The 23,755-nt window shown below is 40.4% G+C and overlaps 1 protein-coding gene and 1 long non-coding RNA gene across 3 annotated transcripts in view; one reads left to right on the top strand and one right to left on the bottom strand.

Moving 5' to 3' along the window:
* SORCS3 (sortilin related VPS10 domain containing receptor 3) overlaps positions 1–20,806 on the top strand; it is a 676,074-nt gene extending 655,268 nt beyond the window's left edge. For both annotated transcript variants that reach the window (XM_072621715.1, XM_072621724.1), the window contains 7 exons: positions 4,516–4,639; positions 5,716–5,828; positions 6,989–7,120; positions 11,885–11,984; positions 12,991–13,096; positions 17,403–17,563; positions 18,951–20,806. In XM_072621715.1, coding sequence (XP_072477816.1) covers positions 4,516–4,639; positions 5,716–5,828; positions 6,989–7,120; positions 11,885–11,984; positions 12,991–13,096; positions 17,403–17,563; positions 18,951–19,015 — 801 coding nt within the window. In that variant the 3' untranslated portion in view covers positions 19,016–20,806. The remainder of the gene's footprint in view (positions 1–4,515; positions 4,640–5,715; positions 5,829–6,988; positions 7,121–11,884; positions 11,985–12,990; positions 13,097–17,402; positions 17,564–18,950) is intronic.
* Positions 230–8,318, bottom strand: LOC140512566 (uncharacterized). Its single transcript, XR_011969828.1, has 4 exons — positions 8,146–8,318; positions 6,183–6,378; positions 5,116–5,853; positions 230–479 (listed from the first exon to the last, which is right to left on the bottom strand). It is a non-coding gene; the product is annotated as an uncharacterized lncRNA (long non-coding RNA).
* Positions 20,807–23,755: the final 2,949 nt, after the last annotated feature.

The raw sequence follows: 23,755 nt of genomic DNA on the forward strand, positions 1-23,755 counted from the left end.
TTTAAGGGTCTCTGATATCAGCTTATGTTGAGGGGATGGGTTTAGGACCTTCTCATTAATTAACACGGGGATGGAAACAACAGTGACTGTGACTTAACAAACTTGAGCTATTTTCTTCTCTCTTCATGAAATTGTCATTGTGTTTTCCTAGCTTACTTTTAGTGTAATGGGACCCTGGCCCTTGTGATGATTATTTTACAATTTGCATCCTAAAAAACACCACACACATGCATAAATAAGAACCATGTACTTAAAAAGATGGTGGAGTATACAATGAAAGATGGCACAGTGTAATAAAAAAAACGCCGGATTAGGAGACTGAGGGCTCCTCTGATTTCTCTTCCTTGCCTCTGTCCCAGAGTTGTAGAGTAGAAATAGCCATAGTTAGAGTCCGAAGATGTGGGTTTGGATCTCAGCTTTGCCGTTTGCTTTCTGGGTGACCTTGGAAAATTCAAATCTCTGGGCCTCAAGTTCCTTATCTGTAAAATGAAATGGCTGGATTCAGTGATCATTAAGGTCTCTTCCAGATCTAAAGCTTAGGTTCCAATGAGGTTAATAGTTATATGGCCTTGGGTAAGTACACTAACCTCTCTGGGCCACAGTTCCACATCTGTAAAATGAAGAAGTTGGATTACTTTTCAGATGTGAAGGTTAAGTATTATTGGTGTTGACAAGGTAAAATTTAGCTATGGAAGTGATTTTTCTGATTGCCCCCAGGTTAGCCACCAGAATTGTGCTTTCCAGTCTTTCTGGAAGCCTAAGATAAGGGGTAGAAAACTAAGAAGGAGTGTCTCCTGTCCTGTCCTGTCCTCTGTTTTCCCCTCCCCTTCTATCCCCTCTCCTTTTCTGAACTTTATTTTTTGAGCACTGGGGAGCCACTGAAAGGTTCTGAGTGGGAGAGTGACATACTTGCATGGCCTGATTATTCAGGAACATCTGCTTACACTTAGTTCTTAGGTGATATGCAATAGCCAAATATCTGTGTACTTTAAAATGAACACAGAGTATGTTGTATGTTATGCTGGTTTAGTTAACTACAAAGATTTCACTTGCAGCTCATTATTCCCATTATTCAAGTGAAAATCTTCTAAGTAAACAAACTCACTAATTCTTCAGTTGGTTGCCTGAGCTCACTAGATGACTTGTTACCTGTCTCACACAAGGAGTTCTCAGAAGGGGATAGATGGGGCACACTCATGGTGGACTGCAAACCAGGTGTTATTTTAAAGGACGTGATTGCAGCTCTGCCCTCCTGTCTGTCTGGAAGTCAGATTCAAAGGAGTCCGTTACTTGTACATTGGATTTGGAGTCTTCTGAAAGGCCAATTTGCTGGAATTAAAAGAGGTCCAGCTTAATAAATGTGTCTGCTTGTCTAATAGATCTGAGCAAATGAACCTTAAAAGACTTGATTTAATTTAAAATGTGGCTCCAGACATCAGAGGCTGGTTGAAAACTCAAGGAGCCAGTTGAGAGTTCCAGCTTCCTGATGATAGTGAAACCAGCCATGATGCTATAACAGCTGATGAAAAACAAATGTGGTTTAGAAAAACAAAATTAGCTGCCTCCATTTCCTTAGCCTGTGAAGCTTATGGCCTGTGGCCCAAAGGCCATTGTAAGTACCCTGCCCAATCTTGTTAGATGTAGCCTGGTGCTGAGCTGAACTGACTGATCCGCTGGGAGAGTTCCATCTGAATTTCTACATCCCCTCCTTAGGTCCCTGAATTTCTCAGGATAGTGTGAGTTCATAGGGATTCTGTCTGGGCAGAACTTGTCCACTCCCAAAAGAAATCAGTTTTGAATTTTAGCCCTGATGTCAGCAATGATGTAGCTTTTGAAGTGGCATGAAAAATGGTTAATAGTAAATGTAAGAGTAGAAAAGTTTAGTGATAATGTAGAAAGAATGCCAAAAGACTGGGTTTTGAATTTAAGTCTCTGCTATTTGTAACCTATGTGATCTTAAGCAAACCAATCCCAGAATCCCATAGATAGAAGGGATCTTCTATAAATGTTTACTGACTAACTCTCTTTGCTTGAAGATTCCAATGAGGGAGAGCATCTACTAGCGCCTGAGTCAATCTGTTCTGCTTTTGCTTAATTCAAATAATAGGAATTTTTTCAGAGGCGACAAGAGAAGTGGATAGTGAGTGTGGGACTTGCACTCCAGAAGCCCTAGGTTCAAATCCTGCCTCAGACAATAGCTATGTGATCACGGCCAAGTGTCTTAGCTACAGATCTTCATCTGTAAAATGAGGAGATTGGACTAGAGGGGTTCTAAGAGAGCTTCTAACTCTCCATCTATGATCTTTTATTCCTTAATTCAACATGAAATTTCCTCCTTTGCAATTTGGTCCCACTTTTATTCTCTGGCACAAAGTAGAACAAATCTATTCCTTCTTCCACGAGAAAGCCCTTTAAATGCTAGAACCTAAATCTGTTTCATTCTTTCATTTTGTGGTTTCTCTTGCTCTAGAATTGGTTTAGAGTCATTTTTTACAGGTATTTTAAGGGCTTTGTGGAGGAGAGCTCAAGCAGGTACATACTTCTACTCTACTCTCTTGGCTCCACTCCCCCCCATCAAGAGCTTTTTGAATTCATACTCTGCCAACCCATATATTAGCTGCCCCTCCCTGCTTTGTATTGACTATAAATTTGATAAACAGTCCAACTACTGTTTTAAGTTAAAGTTTTTTTGTTGTTTTGTTTTAATGTTAAGTAGCATAGGGCCAAGAATGGATCCCTGTAGGCTCTCCATTGGAGACCTCTTCCAAAACATCTATTTATCCTGTGCTCTATCTCATATTTCTCCCTCTTTTCCCCAAGGATAGCATATGTTTTGTTAGATGCCAGATATAGGTCAACCATATATGTCTACAGCATTCCCTTGATTTTCTACTCTAGTAACCTCATCAGAAAAAGTAAATGCGTTGAAACTGGCATGACCTGTGCTTGTTGCAACCTTGCTGGTTCTTTTGAGATCAACTTCTTTTTCTCAATTTTCCTTCTCTTTAGTAATAGAGCTCTGCTAGTAAATTCTAGAACTTTCTTGGCCATCATAGTCAAGCCACCTAGTTAATAGTTTGCAAGCTCCCTGCTCTTCCTTTCTTTGAAATTTTATATACATGATCACATTGGATTCTTCCAATCCTGTGAGAGAAGTTCTATAGCATAGCATTGTGGGATGGTATGCTGGACCTTGGTTAGAAAAGCTGCTTTGGTCTGCTTTGATAATCATCACTTCAGCTCTCAAACTCTCTGTGTCTCAGTTACCTCATATTTAAAATGGGGATAAAAATATCAGAGGTCCTGCTTTATGAAGTTGCTTTAAGGCTCAAATGAGATAATAATGTGTATAAAGTGCTTAAAAATTTTAGAGCACCATAGATATGCTACTTATTATTTGTATTATGGCCTCTGAGGTCCCTTTCCACTCTGAAATTTTCTGCTTCTCAGATGAGAAATAGAGAGTCAGTAAGCAGGAAAATCGAGAAGGAATCATTTTCCCTCCAAAGCAGCTAGAAAGCTGGTCTGTCGGGGTCCTGACTAAAGGAGCTGCAGTAGGTATCTCAAGATGGTCCTTACGCTCTCATTTTAGACTTCAGTGATCCCGTACTAGAAGAACCTTGATCTTCGTGAAGAACACCTTATTCTATTGTGATTCCCTTATTGGAGAATCAGAGATAGGGGACAGTGTAGAAAAGCTACCCTTGTCCTTATCACACCAATGGCCAGGAAATCCTTCTCTCTGTTTCTGGATAGTTAAGATTCCAGAAGGAATAATACTCATTTGATAATGGCTTACATTTATATTTTAAATAGTATATTATGGCTGCAAATGATTTTACTATTAACTCATTTGCTTCTTATCCCAACCTGACATAAGGCAAGTATCATTATCTCCATTTTTTAGATGAGGAAATTAAGGCTCAAAAGGGTTAAATGACTCCCGATTCCATAGAACTTAATAGTTTTAACACGATTAATTGATGGAGGGAGGATGTAAACTCAAGTCTCCTGAGTCTGTCAGTTCTTCTAGGCAGCTACGTGCTATGGTAGATAGAGTGGTAGTCTTAGAGTCAGGAACACTTTAATTTAAATCTCGTGTCACACTTACCAGCTCTGTGACCCTGGGTAAGTCACTTAACCTCTGCTTGCTTCAATTTTCCCACCTAAAAATGAGGCTAATAGTAGCACCTTCCGCAGAGGGTGATTGTGAAGATAAAATGGATTATTTTTTAGAAGTACTTCACAAACATTCAAGTGCTATTTCAATGTTATTATTAATACCATCATTAGTACTCCTACACTATGCTGCTTCAATCACAGCTGCTAAGAAGTTGTACCAATTAAATTTATTTCGTCTCACTAATTAGGAATTAAGGCTCCGTGGGGGCATGAGAGAGGCAGGTGAATAAGATGCTGATTAAAGTATTCTTGAGTTAACCAGAGGAAGAATCCAGTGACTTCCAGGAACTGGGAATGAGTGGGGTGTGTTTTTTTTCCTTTGATGTCTTCCAGCCCCTGATCACCTTGAACAGCAGCATTTCCTTCATGTTCACCTCTGAGGGACTGAACACCATAACAGTCCAGGTGGCAGCTGGCAATGCCCTCATCCAGGACTCCAAAGATATCGCAGTGCATGGTAAAGTCAAAGCTACTGCTGTGTCTCCTGTTGGTCCCCAACCATTCAGCACAAGTTACACTTCCCCACCTCCCCCAGCAGGCAGAAGACGCCTTTGTAGAGTGTGTAAAAGGTCAAACCCCAGCTCTTTTCCTCCTCTGAGTGAACTGGGACAAAGAGTGGGGACAGGGCACCAAGAGCTGTTCAGCTCTTGCCCCATGGTATGGACCTTATGCTGTCAGCAAATGGTCTTCCCCATGACTGTAGTTACAACAAATGAGTTCATGAGTAGGGACTACACACTGCAAAGCATTCTGAGTCAGGAAAATGCCAGATTAAGAATAATGGTAAGAAGATAGTAAATTCAATAAGTTGCTAGTATGCATTGACAGAGAGAGGTCTCTGTCAGGGTCACTTTTCCAAAGGAAAAAGAAAGTAGCTGTCGACATTATCAAGTTAGGAATCCTTTGTCCTGCAATAGTACTGTTCCTAAATACCTGTGCATGTTTGACCACATGTGTGTTAGTCACTGGCTCCATGTGGCTCCATGTGGCTATCCAGTCTTCTTGGTCCAGCCACCCAGGTGACGCTTATTAATCCAGTTTTTCAGCATCCATGACATTTAGTTGGAGGACATACAAAAGAACAAGAAGAAGTGAGAAAGGATGATGGAGTAGTAAAGTTGTTCCTACCTGTCCCCATTATTTAAGGCTTCTTATAAAGTTTGTTATGGTATCAGCCTTTGCAGCAAGAATATTGGTCTTCTGGGATTTCACACAGAATGTCTATTCTCAGAATTTGTGTATTTCAGAAAATGGATATTTTACAGTGAGTACATGTTTATAGTCCAGAATTAACAGGGCTGGTTTATGGAGCTGGAATAGACCTGTTTCCAATAACCAAAATTCTGTTACTTCCTGGTGTGCAAACTTCAATGTAGCATAATCACTGTTCTTACTTACTTATCCCACCCTTCTCTCTCTCTCTCTCTCTCTCTCTCTCTCTCTCTCTCTCTCTCTCTCTCTCTCTCTCTCTCTCTCGTCTCTCTCCCCTCTCTCCCTCTGTGTCTGTTTCTCTTTCTGTCTCTCTTTCTGAAGAGTATTTCCAGTCACAGTTACTGTCATTCTCACCCAATCTGGATTACCACAATCCTGACATCCCTGAGTGGAGACAAGATATTGGCAAAGTCATCAAGCGGGCTCTGGTCAAAGTAGGTTGACTTTCCTTCTACCAAGCTATTGAAGGTAGGGTACAGGAGGGATAAAAGAAAAGGTATAAAGTTAGAAGGATCTTCCAGGAAGAATCACCAAAGTAGGGGGAGCTAATAAAAGTATTAAAAGTGGTTTTATATTTCTCCTTTCCTGCCACTTGGGTATTGGTTGAGGACAACATTGGAAGTGTTTAATTGGGGGTAGGGGAGTGTGATGAAGGCTTAAGGAACTGGGGTTGAGGATGTATTTAAATATTTAAAAGGCTGTCATATCAAAGAGGAACTGGACTTGTTCTTGGCTAAAAAACACATAAACAGAAAATGGAAATAGAATCAGAGGAGAAAATTTTTTACCTCATCACAAGGGGAAAAAAGTGTCAAATAATTATAACTATATACAAATAGGCTGCCTCAGAGAGTAGTGAGCTTTCCGTCACTGGAGGTATCTAAGCAGCTGGATGACAACTGGTTGGGTATGAGTGAAGGGCTAGATGACTTGAGATTTCTTCCAACTCTAAAATTCCATGATTCTATCAATTCATTCAGTTTCCTATAGTGAAACAAAGGTTATTCTTCAGTAGAATGATCATATTTCATGGCATCCTCACTGAGAGAGGATTCACAAATGCTGAAAGTGTGATTGTTTAATCTACTTGGATATCATCTAAAATGAAGAGCTTGGCATGGTACCTGATGCTATGGCCTATGAAGGTTAAATTCCATTTCATTTCCTTGTTGGAAATGACTGTCTTCCTACATCACACAGACTGGTAGAGGAAAAGCTTGCTGTCTATAGAGAAAAAAATTGTCCGCTACAGATGTTGGCACCATAAAGCAAAACCTCATTTTCCTCGTTTTGGTTATGGCTCTGTGACTCTGTGCCCTGCTCTTTTCTGGTGAGTGCATCTTCAATGATCCAGAAGTTAAAGAGGGTTAACCATGACCACTCCATCTCAATCCATTTTGACAGTTTTTTTATATATTAAATATCTATACAAATATGTTATTAAATATCTACTCTGTGCAGAACACTATTATCAATGCTAGGAGAAAAATGAAAAGTTGTGAGAAAACTGAGTGGAGCCTGCCCTCATTGAGCTTAGGATATGACCCATGCACAACTGCATACTACTGTCATATTTGTCACACCATCTTTGCAGGTCACCAGTGTCCCAGAGGACCAGATTCTAGTGGCAGTGTTTCCTGGTCTTCCTACCTCAGCTGAACTCTTTATCCTGCCCCACAAAAACATGACTGAGAGAAGGAAAGGCAACGAAGCTGACCTGGAGCAAGTGAGTGAGAGAAAGCACCAAGACTGGGAGATGGGGGAGCAGGACATCCTTAATCTCATTCTCCTACTCTCTACATATCCCATGCCTACACCCCTTTATCAGAAAACAGCTCCATTTCTACACTCTGTACCTAAGGGAAATAAGTTGTCTGTCATCCATAAAGCTCTTTCTTCTCCAACACTGATTTGTTAGGGCTTCAGACTCCAGCCACCACCAAAATATTGTTTGGACACCTCATCTTGGTTTCAAGGTATTCTTGGATTCTTGAAGACTATGTCAGCAGAAAGCCATCCCTGGTAGGTCCTATGAAGGCCAAAAGGCTTCAGGCATGAGGACCATGACTGTATTTCAGTCATCTTGGGAATGGGACATACAATATGATTCACCATCATGTATTCAAAAGAATTATTCATTTTAGATCTACAGCAATTCTCAAGATGTCATAGGAGGAAGAGTCATCCCAATGGTATTATAGATCCTTGGTTCCAGAGCAGGGGTTATTAACCATTTTTATAAGGCATAGACCCATTGGCAGTCTGGGGAGTCAATGGATCTCTTCTCAGAATTCTGTTTTTAAATGAATGAAATACATAGGATTATTTTTTAAAAAATCAATTATATTGAGGCACAGTTATAAAAATATATTTTTAAAAATAAGTTCATATCTTCATAGCTAGGCATACCTATGATCTCTGGTACCAGGGAGGCTAGGTAGAGCACTTGAGCTTGGAAATCCTGAGATACAATGGGGCTAAAGTCAATCACATAGTTGTCTGCACTAAATCTGACATCATGGTGGAGAGAATGGGGGGCTACCTGGCTGTCTAAAGAGAGATGAGCTGAGACAGGTCAGAATCAGAGCAGGGGAAAGATTCTGTGCCCATGAGAAGTGGGATTGGGCCTGTGAGTAACTGCTATGATTCCAGCCTGGGCAAGGCAGGGAGATCTTGTCTCCCACTAAATAACCAACTAACTAAGTGACTAAATAATGAAAGGGTGAACAAATGAATAAACAAATGACTTACCTGAGAAGATATTTCAAAAAACATACCAAATTTACAGACCCCAGGTAGAGAACTCTAAAGCGTTCTGTGTCTAGTCCCAAGTAAGAGTCCCTTGGACAAATTGGTTTCTCAGCTGGCTCTTGGTAACTCAGATAGTTAAACACATCTCAGATCACAACCAGCCCTCCTAATGTGAGTATTTGGCATCTCTGCTCAGCCTTAACTAGGGCTATTTTCCACTATATTGAAAACAGTTGGCAGGAGAAGGCAGGTGGTGGTGATACAAAGGACAGTCTAACTGCCAGGGATAGTTCTGGCACACAAGCTGGCAGAAGAAAAGCTCGTTGTCTGTAGAAAGAAAAAATACCCCCTCCAGATGTTGGCACCAGAGAGCAAAACCTCATTTTTCTTGTTCTGGTTATGGCTCTCTGACTTTGTGCCCTGCTGTTTTCTACCCCCCAAAGTCTTGTCCAAAAAGTTGGAGAGGAGAAAGCGTTTGAGTTTTTCTCTGTATGCAGGGAAAGTTTATTTCTTATCTCCTAACTCTGAGACCCTGAAAAATTTAAGCTCCTCTTCTGTGGAGAAAATGAATTGCTTTTAGATATGACTCCCTGGGGAGAGACAGATTGCCTTATCTTGTCTTGGCTAAGGAAAATGCTTTTACCCAAGGTTGTCCGAAGGGATTATGATTTACCGATGTCTTCAGGTGGGTAGAGGAGCACTAGAAGCTGCAGGAAACATACTGAGTCCAGCATTTCCTAGCCTTTATCCTCCTGAGCATCAGTTCTCTGTATGTCAGGGAGATCTGGCAACTGAAGATTACCTTCAGTATGGCAGAGGGGGATGGTCATGGTGAGTTAAGGGGGTTGCAGGGGAAATGTGGCTGGAACAAGGGGGAAGTGTTCCTTAGCTTCCTCTAGTCTGTGACAAGGGCTTGATCCATACTATAGGTGGCCTTCTGACCCAAAGGATGGTTGGATTGTCCTACGTGCTCTCACCACTTGCTCAGCCCCTCCAACCTTCCTTAGAGTAATGACTTCCTGATAGTTCAGTAGAGTCATGTGGCCTTGGAATCTGGAAGATCTGAGCCCAAATCCTACCTTAGATACCTACTTTGTGCCCCTGGTCAAGTCGCTTCACCACTCTGAGCCTCAGTTTCCTCATCTGTAATATAGGGAATATAATAACACCTACCTCATAGGATTATTGAGATGAAATAATATATCTAAAATATTAAATTATATATGCATTAATATATGTAGGAAATTAAATAATATGAAAATGAAATAATATACATAAAATTTTTTGCAGACTCTAAAACACTATGAAAATCAGGGATTCTTAAGCTGAAATCTATGGCTTGTTTTATAAAACTGTTTTGATAACAATTAGTTATTTATGTAATAGCATAATATTAATTTATTTCATAACTGTATTTCAATGTGATTGGTTTCCTTTGTAAGCCTATTTATTTAATTTTGTTCTTTTACAAGCATTATTCTGAGATGGGGTCTGTGGGCTTCATCAGACTGCTAAATGAGATCTGTGACACAAAACATAGTTATGAACCCATGATAATGATGTTAGCTATTATTATTATTGTTGTTGTTAGAAAGAGTAATAGATTTGGACTCAAATCTTGGTTCTGCTGCTTACTCCCTGTGTGTAGCAGCAAGCACCCTGGCGCACCCAGGATGACCTGCCAGCACAGGTTTTTGGATCTGCTTTTCTTAAAGGAAAGCAACTTTTAAGGGGTCAACCATCTTACTTTAATCAAACACAGGTATCATTCACTTAGTTCAGGGGAAAAGTCAGTACTCTGAACTTCAGAGAAAATACAAAGAGAAATTACAAACAGAGACAATAGCATAAAAGACCAACAGACAGGGCTTCTAATTGTCGGACATAAGCAATACATACATCACAGATTAACAGACAGATCCAACTGTCTGACTATTACATATATACATAGTTACCAGAGAGACAGAAACACCAACATCTGGGTTTTCAAAGTGGGTCAAAGTGGGGGAGGGGGGGTTCCTTAATGGCTACCCAGAGTCTCATCTGGCCATATCACAGGAACATTAGTCCAATGAGTGAGCCCTGAAGCAAAATGATAATCTCAGAATCTATATCTATATTTATCTATATCTATATCTATCTATTTATATCTATTTCTGTCTATCTATATCTGTATGTATATATGTATCTATATGGCCAGAAGGCATCACAACCCACCTGCTTCAGTGCCTAATCACCAAAAGATGTGAAAACCTTCCCTAAACAAGCTTCCCCTAATGGGCTCCAGTTGAGGCCTGTTAATGGGTGGAGATCTTTGACTACTGTTAACATTAAGCTGTGTTCCCTTGAGCAAATAACCTCTGGACCTCAGCTTTCTCAAGTGTAAAATGAGGGGATTAGACTAGATGATCCCTAGGACCAACTTTAGGACTTCCACTGATTCTATCTACATATCCCTCTGGCAGGCCCCAGTCCCGCAACAGAGAAAGCTCTGAGAAGCCTTCCTTGAGTGGAAGGATTGTGCATTGGAGTTGGCCAGAAATAAATCAGGTTTCTCAATGAGTACATCACTTTTCCCAGACCTCTTTATTCTGAAATAGCAAGTGACATGTGTGAACTATATTTGGAAGCTACAATATCCAACCATTTAGATAAATAGGTAATTATGGTGATGAATAGCAGCTGTGATATTAAGGCGAGTAAGGCAAGATAAGAGTTGGAAACAACAGCCTGAGTCTGCTAAAGCTTTCATGCTGGAATTATGGAGTGATTAAATCAACTTTCCACATGCTTAGGCCTGCTGGAGAAAATGAAGTAGGAAACATTATTCCTCAGTTTTTGGTGGCAGGCCCTTGCTTTTTTCTGCTCCACTCCCTATTGTTTATCAACTTTTCATCAGTCAATGACTGGGATGGGGGTGGTGTTGGGGAGAGGAGGACAGCTGGAAGGTGCTTTTTTTCCAGAACTTTTCAGGAAGTTTCCTCCTGTGTACTGTATCGACTTGGTGCAGTTAGATGAACTGGTGATAGTTTGATGGACACTGGTTGCTAGGTTGGAGCAGTGAATAGCCAAGAGAGTTCAAGAGTTGGAGTCAGGAAAACCTGAATTTTAATTCCACCTCAGACACTCTGTGTGACACTGCTCATATTCCTTAAGCTTGCTCAGCCTCAGTTTTCCCATCTGTAAAATAAAGGAAGTGACTGTGGTGACCTCTAAGGTCTCCTCCAGCTCTAAGCCTATAACCCTATGACCTATAGTGAAGCTGTTTGTTGAAACATCACAGATAGGCTCAGTGAACTGCTTGGCTTCCTGTTATTCCCCAAGACTTTGATCACACCAACAGTAGACCCAAACTCTCATTCAACATGGTTATAGAAACCAGGTGGCAAGTACCATTGTAGGCTAGAAAAGGTACTAATCAGGAATTGAGACCTGAGTTCAAGTCCTGAGCCTAACTCATTGTATATTCTGGGTTACACTTCTTGATCTTGATTATATCCTGATATAAGGGATTAAGTAAGAAAATCTACAGAAAAGCACTTTCTTTGGATTATGATACAAAATTATAACACCAAGAATCACATATTTATCAAAACTTTTCCTGAACTTTTTTATAATAACCAGAGAAGATTTTTCCTAATCTTTGACCTTCTCTCTCTTTTCTTTGAATCTTCGCCATCCTAGTGAAAGAGAAAAGCTATTGCTTCCCCATTTACCTTTCTGTCCTTTTATTTTGCAGATTGCAGAACTCCTGTTCAATGCTCTAAATCAGAACTTGGTTCAGTTTGAGCTAAAGCCAGGGGTCCAAGTCATAGTCTATGTCACTCAGTTGACATTAGGTGAGTACTCACAGGGGAGAGGAGGTAGTGCAGGGGGCTGTGATCCTTAGAAGGAAAAGACAATGAAAGCCTTTCTTCTAAGGTTCTATAAAAGATGCCTTTTAAAAGCTACTTTGTTTTTAGTGGCCTGATAAAAATCCTAACCATGTGTGAATAATAAATAACATGATAGAAAATACTGGATCATAAGTTAAGTGGACAGATTGCTGTGTATTTGGGGGTAAATAGCATTGCTTACTGGGCTTCCATTTTCTTGCTTGTAAATTGAGACTTTGGTGAATTGATGTTTAAGGTCTCTTCCAGATTCTATAACATATTCTATAACTATCAGGTAGGAGGTTGTACTAAAACTCAGTTGTAAGCAATGGAGAATGTAGATGACACTTGATAGTAGTGAGAAGGGGGTCCCTCCCACTATATGCTTGTTCCTGACTGGGGTGGTCAGCTTTGAGAGTTTATGCTCCTTAAATCATTTCAGGGAATGGAATGCCCCCTATAACCCAAATATGGAGGCTTCCTAAGCACCAGACCAGCTGTGCTTATGAGGATTCAATAGAGAAACAGAGTGAACTATTTCATTATTATTTCTCCTTGAATGCCCTAAGTTGCTGTACACAATAGTCATCCCAGAGCACTTTGAGTAGACAGAGAACATTCTAGCCTTCCTCCCACTTTCCTCAGCTGGGCAGAGATAACCTAAAGAACAGTGAGTTTACTCAAACAGAGTTTGTTATGATCCTTTATCTGAGAAATAGTGGCCCATGGCTTTCTCTCTGATGGAGGCTATGAGCTCAGAACAAAATGCGGCTTGTGTGCATGAATTCCCTTTGCTCAGACAGCAGGTGAGGCAAGGAGAGACAGCAGATACCACCCAGTTAAGGAAAGTACCAGACTGACTGGCTTCCTTTCTCAGGGCAGGGCTGGCACTGTTTCCATTTCCCCTTTCTCCCGTCACCAGATAAGAACGTTTTTCGGAGAACTTGCTAATTTTTTTTATTCCTTTCAGCTCCACTTGTGGACTCCAGCACAGGGCACAGCAGCTCAGCAATGCTGATGCTTTTGTCTGTGGTATTCGTGGGTTTGGCTGTCTTCTTGATCTACAAGTTTAAAAGGTAAGTGCCAGCCACTTTCAGTTTTTACCCTGGTAACTGGGAATGGAGGTCAGGGGAGGAGAGTCCTCATGTTTCTTGTACATAGACCCTACCTCCCCTCTCAGCCCAGTTCAGTCAAATGAACTAAAACCTCATTTGGTAGTTGTTCACAATGTGTTAGAGTGGATGGCAGTCCCAGCTGGACTTTCCTATAATCTGTTTTTCTATGTTATTCACTGAACTTCAGCCTTTTGTATTAGTCTAACTTTGTTCAATTATAAGCTCCTTGAGGTTAGGATTTCCTGTTTGATTTATCTTTGCACATAGTGGGCACTTAATAAATTATTACTTGTTGAAAACATGGATAGAAAATAGATGAATGGAAGGATGAATACGTGAATAGATGAGTGGTGGGTTATCGAATGGATGGATAAACTGGGTAAATGATTAGTGGGCTGAGTCCTCTCTTTCCTCCAAATGAGGTATAAAGAAGCAAAAGGAAAAATCTGAAAAAATTTAGTCTCATTTCTTTTTATTTTTATGATATTCCAGTTCATCTCTGCAACCACACATCCTTCCAGCTGGGGATTCTCACTCCTCAGAATGGCCCCGACTCCCTACCCCTCTGATACCAGACTGACCCAGGAGGCTCTAGCAGGAAATAGCTTTTCACGCCTTCAATGATGTTTTTAAAGAAAAAAAAAAACCTTGCTTCACAAATTTAACTGAGCAATAACTCCGTTAACATTCACGTGCTAAAAATACCTACCCTCCATCTCTCAGTTTTTCCTAATCAATTTCCTTTTAAAAACTTAAAGAGGAAAAAATCCCCAACCCTGCATGTGTTCAGGAACAACTTCTGAAAGCAATGGGAGTGGTGTCATAAAAGGATACTTCAGGACATGAAATTATAATCAATATTTCTATTCCATTAGTCCTCAACTGTAAGTCCCTCTATTAGCAAAAGAAGGATATGTTCCACTGACTAGCCCCTTTGGCAGAAACTTCATAACCAGAGGCAGAAATAAAATAAGCAGCATAGGACATCTAAGGTGAGAGATAGGAGTGGGGGACAGGGAGGAGGCTACAGAATAAAAGATCGTTAAATAATAATGTCACAAGTGCTACCAAGCAGTGCAAGGAGACAGAGGAGGTTCTATGTAGGTTGGATCCAGAAAACTGTAGGACACGGGGCCTAAGGGACTCGAACCTTCACTGGAATCCCTGCTGCTGCCCCCTTCTGCATTCAGAAGTCTTAGAATGCCTTTCAGGGCTTTATGTGCTTCCCCTCCCCTCAGATCTGGCCACCTAGGTGCTGGGGCCTGACATGCTTTTAACAAAGCACCAACGCTTTCTTTCCACAGTGAAGGCAAAATGCCCAGTTGAACGTCAGCTTATTAGTTAAATCAATCAACATATATAAATGAAAATTTATCAGATCTTTGTTTGATTTGATGGGAGAAAGGGGAAAGGATTGGGGAAAGGGAGAGTGAGTAGTTTACTGACGCAGGAAGTAGAACCTAGGGAAAAAAGAAAAGAAAAAAAAACTTAAAGACTTTGTTTAGGGCTAGGACAAAGAAAATCAGTACCTGGATGTACCTTTGTTATGTCACACAGTATTGTTGAGTCCTGTGATTTGTAATGATTCTCTTTTGAAAAAAAATTCTCCACTTCTTTTCCTTCTTGGTTTTCCTTTGAACAGTACTGACTTCCTTAAAATGAGCTCCATGAATTGAGTTAGCACTATGTGGGTAAATTCTTTTCTCAATACCACTTCAGGAGCAATTCTGTCCCTTTGGGGGTGCCAAACAATCCACAGTTCACTACGGGGCGACGTGAGAACTACAGTGTCGATGCAATATACTCAGACTCTTGCTTCACAAAGTAACCAGCAACCTGCACACTTTTTCTTGAATATCAATGATTTCTGGAATTACTCCCCACACCAGCCGAAGCTTAAGGCCTACTTCCCACCCGTGGATGCCTCCTTTCTTTTCTCTCTTCCTGCCAGGTCAGCTGCATCTGTAAATTTTTCGGTTCCATTAGGCACAAAGAATCACAGTCGCTGTGAGTGCCTGACTGGTGGACACAGTCTTTGCTTCTGTATCTTCTGGGGAAATGGAGCTTTCCAGAACATTGACTTGGTTGTGCTTTCAAAAATCAAACCTTTCTCTTTGCAGCTCCCTGATCACTGCCCCCAAGGGTTGACCAACAGGAGGAGAAGGTTTGAGTCACATTGCCAGCCCTAACTACACTTTAAGTAAATGTAAGACTGCTGTACCCCATCTGGTGTGTGGATGTTATCCACATCCAATAACACGGCTGTTATTTTCTGCTATCTCAAGAAATAATAATATAAAACAAAGCTCAAGAGTGATCTTTCCTGAGAGCTTGCTCACTCTCCCAGAGAACTGGACTCATCCTACTAAGACATCCTATTTCTTGGGAAAATGTTTAAAGCGGTTAAAATACTTTGAGGCTATACCAGCATGGCCTTGCCTTTGTAATCTTACCTCCACAGTCTACTTCGCTGTGGAGTGCCGTCTCTGAAACATCTCTGGAGGTCTCTAGACACGTTATGTGTGAGACACAAATAAAAATAATGTTTGTTAGCTGAAAATTAATGAGAAGAGCAGCAGGCTCTGTCTCAGGAGGCCAAAGTTCCAGTTCTGTCTGCCATTCAGTAGTTGGTTAACTTAAGGCAAGTCTTCTAATCTTTCTGCAAAATGAGCTAATATTTTTTCTTCCAGCATCCCAAGACCATTGAAAAAAATGAAAACAAAATGCTGAAGCACTCTATCCAAGCTAGTGGCACAACGCAGATACAAAAATAGAATTTTCTGTCCTCGTATCATTGGGCAAACTGGGAAATAGCTAAAGAAAAATCTAGTTAAAACACCTTCACATCTTTGTATTGATTCACATGATAAGAAAAGGATTTCATCTGCCCCAGAGTATAATTAATGGTAGGGGGAGCCACTATTTTAAATATAGTGATCCTAGAGTAGATTAACAATATGTACTTTTGTGATTAAACAGAACCCCCATCCTAAAATGAAGCTTTTCTTATTTATGTAAGGAGAAAGCAGCCTGAGCTTGCATGAATTTTTAATTCTGTGCATTTAGAGAGTTTGCCTCTTGCAGCCTCTCACACTGTCTCCTCATTAGGGCCCTCGAAGCCTGAATCTCTTGAGCAGGGATAGGTCAGTCCATCAGCAAAGATAGATCTGTAAAAGATATATCTACACATGACAGACTTACCTTCAGCCCAAAGGAGAGAGTGATAGAGTGTATTTGGTTTATTAAAACATTTTTATTCAGTTGTTTCCTAAGACAGCTTCAGTAAAAGGTTAATATAAAACTATGGATTTGATTTCAAGGGAGGGCACAGTTGTTTTTCAGTCATGTCTGACTCTCGGTGACTCCATTTGGAGTTTTCTTGAAGATATCAAGGTGGTTTACTGTTTCCTTCCCCAGCTCATTTTATAGGGGAGGAACTAAACGGTTAAGTGACTTGCCCAGGGTCACATAACTTGTAAGTGTCTGAGGCCAAATTTGAAGTCACAAAGTTGAGTCTTCCTGACTCCAGGCCTGGCACTCTATCTACTTAACCACCAAGGACATAGTTTCCATCTTAACTAGTGCATTCCTCTGCACAACAGATCTTTACTTATTTTGGAGGAATTTACCTTTGCTTTGGAAGTCAAAAGACTTACCAGGGTCTAAGACAGGATCTGCACTAATAAGTTGTATGATGTTGGGCAAGACTATTCCTTTTCCTGGGCCACAATTTGCTTGTCTATAAAATGCAAGGGCAAGAGACCTAGGTTAGGTCTCTGACCTCCCCTCCTCTTCTGATTCAGCTGTGTTTGGTTCCATCCTAAAAAGCCAATGTGATGCCATTATCTCAAACACCATGAACTCTTTTCTATTAACTTTAGTAATCACAGACCATGAGGATAGGAGATAGGGGATCTGCAGTGGAATTTAAAGGCTTGTCTATACAGCTGGTGATTGGTTTGGGGTGCTACTGATGGTGCCCTGGGAAGAATGGTGAACGTGCAATCTGGGTTTAAACTATGCTACAAACTCCCCATGTAATCTTGATAGCCACTCTGTTTCCCTCATCTGCAAAATGAGAAGTTTACATTCAGAGCTAATCTTCAGCTGGTCTCTTTCCAGCTTTGCTATTTTACTAACTGTATAAAGCTCTTCTTTGTCTGCCCAGCTTTCTCTCCGATGAAAAAGAATTCCATGTTTTGATTTGCCTAATATGTCACTAACCTGTCCTGCTAAGAGATATTGTTTCTCTTTCACGTCACCACAGGAAAATTCCCTGGATTAACATCTATGCCCAAGTTCAACATGACAAGGAGCAGGAGATGATTGGGTCAGTAAGCCAAAGTGAAAATGCTCCCAAAATCACCCTCAGTGACTTCACAGAGCCCGAGGAGCTGCTGGACAAGGAACTAAACACGCGGGTCGTAGGTAAGTGTACTCTATGTCTTGCCCTTCCTGGACACCTAAAACTTTAAATCAAGTTGTCTCCTATGGCAGAGGGCTCCCAGGCTGTTTCTGATCCATAGCACTTTCCAGTGTGGCCAGAATCAGATTAAAATGTCATTGGGAAACATTTAACGAAATAAATAAAAATGCAGTAAAACAGATAACATTACATTTTAAAGCTAAGTCAATATGCATTCTGCAGAGACCCTTGTATATGGGTTAGTGCCCTTCCATTTCTATTTGAGTTTGACAGTCCTGTCCTATGGGCTAGCCAGCCCAAAGAAGCCTCATTTTCCCCGTATAAAGACTAGAAAGCAATAGCCAAGGTTATTCAGATGTTTCAGTCACATCCATTTCTCTATGACTCCACTTGGGGTTTTCTCGGCAGAGATACTGGAGTGATTTGCCATTTCATTCCCTAGTTCATCTTACAAATGAAGGACTGAGGCAAACAGGGTGAAGTGACTGGCCCAGGGTCATACAGCTAGTAAAGTATCTGAGGACAGATTTGAGCTCAGATCTTCCTGACTTCAGACTCAGTGTTCTACCTGAAAAGGCCTTAGCCTAAAAGGGCCAGGGGCTCCCATTACATCCTGGGCCATCTCCAGCTGTCCTGATAAATATTTGGCCACTGTACCCAGATGGCTCTGGAGGAGAAGTGAGGCTGGTGACCTTGCACAGCCTTGCCTCCCTCAAGTTGAAGTCAATTTCAAGTCCTGTCATCATCTTCCTGATGTCATGGTCCTCTTCAAGAATGAAAGACAAACACAACAACCTCAGTGATAATATATGATAATAATAATGGCTGAATTAGATGGCCTTTGACATCCCATCCAGTCCTTGATCTTTGATCCTGTGAGTCTATAATCACATAAATTGAGCACGGAAAAGTGGGACAAGGTGGTCTTCTTGCTAATTGTAGGACATTTGCCTCTTTTAAGTGTAGGCTGGATTCCCTTTCCATTATTATAGCAACTTCCACATAAATGGTTTCCAAATGTCTTGTGAGAGAATGAAGACCCCTTCTTGGGAAAGACATAAAGACCTTAAATTTTTGAGTTACTCTCTGGGGATTCCAAATGACATAAACAAATCTTGCTCGTGTTAGATTCCAAGGTGAAATCATTTCATGGAGAGATCTTGAGAAGAAAGTGGTTAGGATTGTCTCACAAAGAGGAGCTGTTGCAGTAGGGTGAGGAGGCTGGGGACTGGGGGGAAGGAAGCAGAACTGGTTCTCCCCATGCCTCCTTGCTCACAGTTATTGCTAAAGTCTGTAGTTCGTAACCATCCATGTCAGGCAGAGATAAGAAGTGTTGCTGTTGACCACCTGTCTGAGAATCTCTATTTATGTGTCTTATCACCCCTACAGGTGGTGTTGCCACCATCGCCAACAGTGGAAGCACAAAGGAAATCCCCAACTGCACTAGTGTTTAATGTGAAGAAGCCCCTTGGTCTACAACCTTTCTGATTTTTTTTTTATTCTTGATAATTACTATTCTTATTATTATGGGGGAAGGGGAAGAAAACTACCCCTTTTTTAATCCTCTGCTACCCCAGAGTCCTCTTCACAAACAGAGGACATTGGAGGAAGGCCTTCTTAACCAATTTAATTGTCCCAAGAATCAATAACTATGTTCCTGTCATGGTGGAAAGCTCTCCTCCTGCTGTTTCTGTGCCACCTTCTGCCAGTGGCAGCTCAAAAGCAGGACTTTCTTTGCCCTCTTGGGCTCTACCTTGTTTTGGTTGTCGTCGTTGTTGGTTTTTTACACACACAAACTCACCAACCACACAGACACAAACTCATGATTAGTCTGCTTCTGCTGGAGCCCCAGTGGGAGAGGAAGTAGCTCCCAGAAGCAGGCGGCATCGTTTTGGGAGGCCCTGCCTAGTGCATGTCAACCCTGAAGAGACCAACAGGAAGAAGATGGCATAGTGGAGATGATGATAATGTAAATAGCTTTTTATTTCCTGGGAAATAATTTAATGTTTAGTAAAAAAAGAAAAAGAAAAAAGGAAGAAACTCGGTGTGCGTGCACACACACACACACACATTTAAAATGGACAAATCTACCAGAAGCCTGTTTGGCCAAGACCAGTTGTCTGTCACTTTTAACTCTTTCATTTCTATGTCCACAACATAGCTGCTTCCTATTCTGTATATAAAAAAGGGGAATTCTTTTAGACAGAAAAGATTAGAATGAAGTGACATCTCAATACATGGAGTTCTCTGTGTTCCCCAGATGGCATAGCATGGCTTTCAAGATATGCTCAACAAGAGCACTGTTACCTGACATGAAGTTTTCCCTCCCCAAAGCTCTGCTTTATCAGGCTAAAAAGACAGTATTGTTTAATAGGAAATCAGCCTGATTATGAAGTATATTAGGAAATTATGATTCTAATTCATTCTGCCTATGAGGGCACACTGAATTTATTCTCTTAGCTCAAGAAGGTATTCTGGGCGCCTAGGCTCTTGGTGACTCCTTGCTGAACTCAGCTGAATAATAAAAGATGGAAGTGGTTAGTAGATTGGTAGCATGGGTCTGGCCCATGTACATTTTTATAGGCCAAATAGCAATCTAGTGGTCTGATGATCTTAGTCAACTCTGCAACGCTGTGATATATCATTGTCAGGAGTATGCACCCTCCTTGAAGTCAAGTGTCTGCCTTTAGTTCCCTGTAGATAATTCTAGTCTTGGGGGTGGGGGGTGAGCTTGATAATCATTCTCATTTTCCCTGCTTCACATATTTGCCCATCCTCATTCCATTACCTTTGGGTTGTTCTAACCCACACTCTAAACAGTTATTTTTTCAGGGGAGACAAGATGGAAACATTTATTTAAAAAAAGATATATTCATAGGATAGTCCTCATAGGAAGTAAAAAGGAAAATGACTTTTATGGGATTTTCTTTTCACATTCCACCCTCTATGAAAAAATGCCATTGGCTGATTATAGCATCATATAGCATCCATCCCTACATTTCTTTGAAAAGATTAGGAGTGTTTATAAGCACCTCACTTTTTTGTTTCAAGGGTTAATTGGGGCAGACAATTGCAGTACTTGTATTAAACACTGGAATACAAATGCATGAGTCATATCTATATATACAGTATATGTATATATACTGTTCTCGGTTTTATTGTTCCATTTGAATATTTCTACTGTAAAAAAAAGGCAGTGGTTTTGAAATTGTTGAAAATAAATGTATTTTTGTACATCAAAGCTATATCTTGGGGCTGAGAATTTTTCTAAAAGTTTGATTATTGTCTTTTGTTTTTAACATCAACGGTCCTTTCTGGATGTACCACAACTTCACAATTAGTGTTCCTTTGTAGCAAAGAAAACCAGTTAGGCAAGATCAACCAATACAATGACTACATCTGACACTACATGCAACATTCCATAGTTCTTTTCCCCCACTGCTTTGGCAGAAGGGCTATGGGACAAAATGGACCCTATCTTTTCTCCCAGGGCTGCATTGCTTATTAAAATTAGACACCCCAAGTTGTTTTATTAGTCTTTTCATGTACATGGCCTCTTGCCTTCTCAAGTTTCCCTGAATTCCTCATATTTGGCATTTCTTAAGATAATAAAATTCAGTGACCTTCATATATCACAATTTATTCAGACATTCTCTAATCAATAGGCACCTACTTTGTTTCTAGTTATTTGCTACCCAAAAATGTCTCAGTCCTTATTTTGTGACATTTGGGTGATCACTAGCCAGTATGCCTATGTTTCCTCTCATATGAATGGCATATTCAGCTAACTTTCCCATCCCAAGCTATTCTCTTTCCTCTTACTACTGCTGCTTATACTTCAATGGTAGACTTAACTCATTCACTGGGGATGCCCCTCAACATGATCTGACTTCCCTTTCCAAAAATAATTCTGTGAAAATAAGTTGATATTTGGCACATTCTTATTTTAAGAGGACTAGGAGAAACCATGTCCACATCTTTGAAAAGCCATATTTTATTCCATATGGAATAAAAATAATTAACATTGGATCTTTAAGGTTTGCCAAGTACCCCTCCATATATTATTTCGTGTGATCTTCACCACATCCTTGTGAAATAGGACCTGTTATTGTGCCCATTTTGCACATGAGAAATAGAAGCTAAGCAAGATTAGGTGACTTTCCCAGAGTCACGCATCTAGTGAGTATTTGGCAACAGAATTCAAACTGTGGTATTCCTAATTCCATGTGTCTCCAAATAGCTAAATAGTATGAACCCCATTCGTCTTGGCTGCAGAGGGCAGATGGAAGAGCTATGTGTGCAAGTGTGACAGAGTCAGATGTAGTCTCATACAATGGAAAATAATTAGAGTTGTTCAGAAGTAGGAAAGGTTGCCTCAGGAGGTAGCAGGTTTCTCAATCCATGACCATTTATTAAACACCAGTGTCAGGCACTAGGGATAAAAGTACAAAAAAATGAAACAATCTCTACCCTAAAAGTGCTTATATTTTAATGGGAATTAATCAAGTGTATACAGTATTATAAAGTGAATAGTTAGCAGGTCTTTTTTTTTTTTTGGGTGTGGGGGGTGCTAAATCAGGGAGATAAATCAAAAAAGTTGTTATTCCAAAGGTAAGTGTTTCTACTGTGTCTTGAGGGGTCTCTGAGGCAGAGAGGAGACAGGAGAACAGGCAGGGGGTATAACAGTGTAATGGGGGATAACAATGACATAGTTCCCCTTATTAGAAGCATTCATGGGAAGTCTGGAGGACAGCTTAGGGGCTATATTGTAGGGGGAATTCTTGGTCAGATGTGGTTTGGACTAAATGCACTCTAAATTCCCTTCTAACTTTCAAGATTTTGTGATTTTCTGAGGATGACCTACTCTTTGAATGTTTTAAATGCAGATAATTGACAAGAAGTATGTGCCATAGTGGCATTGAGTCTTGGGAAGATCTGGCTTCTGATCCCACCTGTAACTCATACTGGCTGTGATCTGGTTGCTTAAACAACTTCTGTCCTAGGCAACTCTCCAGAGCAGTAAATTGCCAAGTAGATGCTAATCTGTGGAGTCCCCTATACCAATGAATTTATGGGTCCGATGTTACGGGCTTGAGATATTTCAGCATACTGAGTCCAAATTCCATGTATGCCTGTTTTTGTTAGAGAAAATAAGCAAAAAACGATTTCAGGATAACACTATGCTGGCCCCTTTCATGGCAGAGCTGGTCTTCATTTCTTGCGATTCCTTCCACTGGTGAATATTCTTCAATATTGGTACCCAGCCCCTGAGTCCTGGGATCAGGTGCACTTTAAAACCAGGGGGCACCGAGAAGTAGAGGGAGCATGTCAGATTGGAACCAATGATGTAGTGAGTAGTTATTAGCAAACCTTCAACAGCAGCCTTGAAAGACAGTCAGTATCAAAACAAAGGGAATTGTTCCCATTGCTGGAGTGGAGTGGATTTTCTATAACTTACCTTAAAACAAAACTTTGTGGGTATATGGACATTACGTGAAGCACAAGGTAAATCTTATAACAGTTTTCCAGGGAGTGAGGGTAAATTTGCTGTATCACTTGAAAAAGATAGAACCAGACCAAAGGTGTACAATTGGAACTGAAGGCTTCAAAAATTCAAACTTTAAAAATTTATGATTTTTCACTTAGTTGATACCAAAATACCAGAAAGTATGTCATTTTAAAAAATAAATTTTACTAATATTATTTAAAACTTCACCTATGTATTCTTTACTGTTTGAGAGCCATCCCTCACAAAAAGGATTCAAATAATATTGAGGCAAAAAATAAAGTTAAGCAAAAAAAATAGCCATGATATCAAAAAAAGAAGAGTTCTGATATTATATAAAATATTCCATACCTGTATCCCACCCTTACACCCCCACACCTCCACCTCTCTAAAGAAGGGGAATGAGATGCTTTCCCACGTCTCTTCTCTGAGGCCAAACTTGGTAAGTGTGATTTCATAGCACAAGGCTTTGATTGCTTTGTTGTTTTTATTGGCATTGTTGGAGTCACGGTGTACATTGTTTTCCTAGTTCTCTACTTCATTTTGCATCAGTTCACATCAGTCTGTATTCATTATAGTCATTTCTTAAAGCACAGAAGTATTCCATTACATTTATGTGTAATTCTTATGGAATTGGCTGGCTGGCATCTGATCCTTTTTTCTTCCTTCACCTTACTGACAGCTGAAT

This window comes from Notamacropus eugenii, chromosome 1 (assembly GCF_028372415.1).
Source record: "Notamacropus eugenii isolate mMacEug1 chromosome 1, mMacEug1.pri_v2, whole genome shotgun sequence".
In the NCBI taxonomy this organism is placed as follows: Eukaryota; Metazoa; Chordata; class Mammalia; order Diprotodontia; family Macropodidae; genus Notamacropus; species Notamacropus eugenii.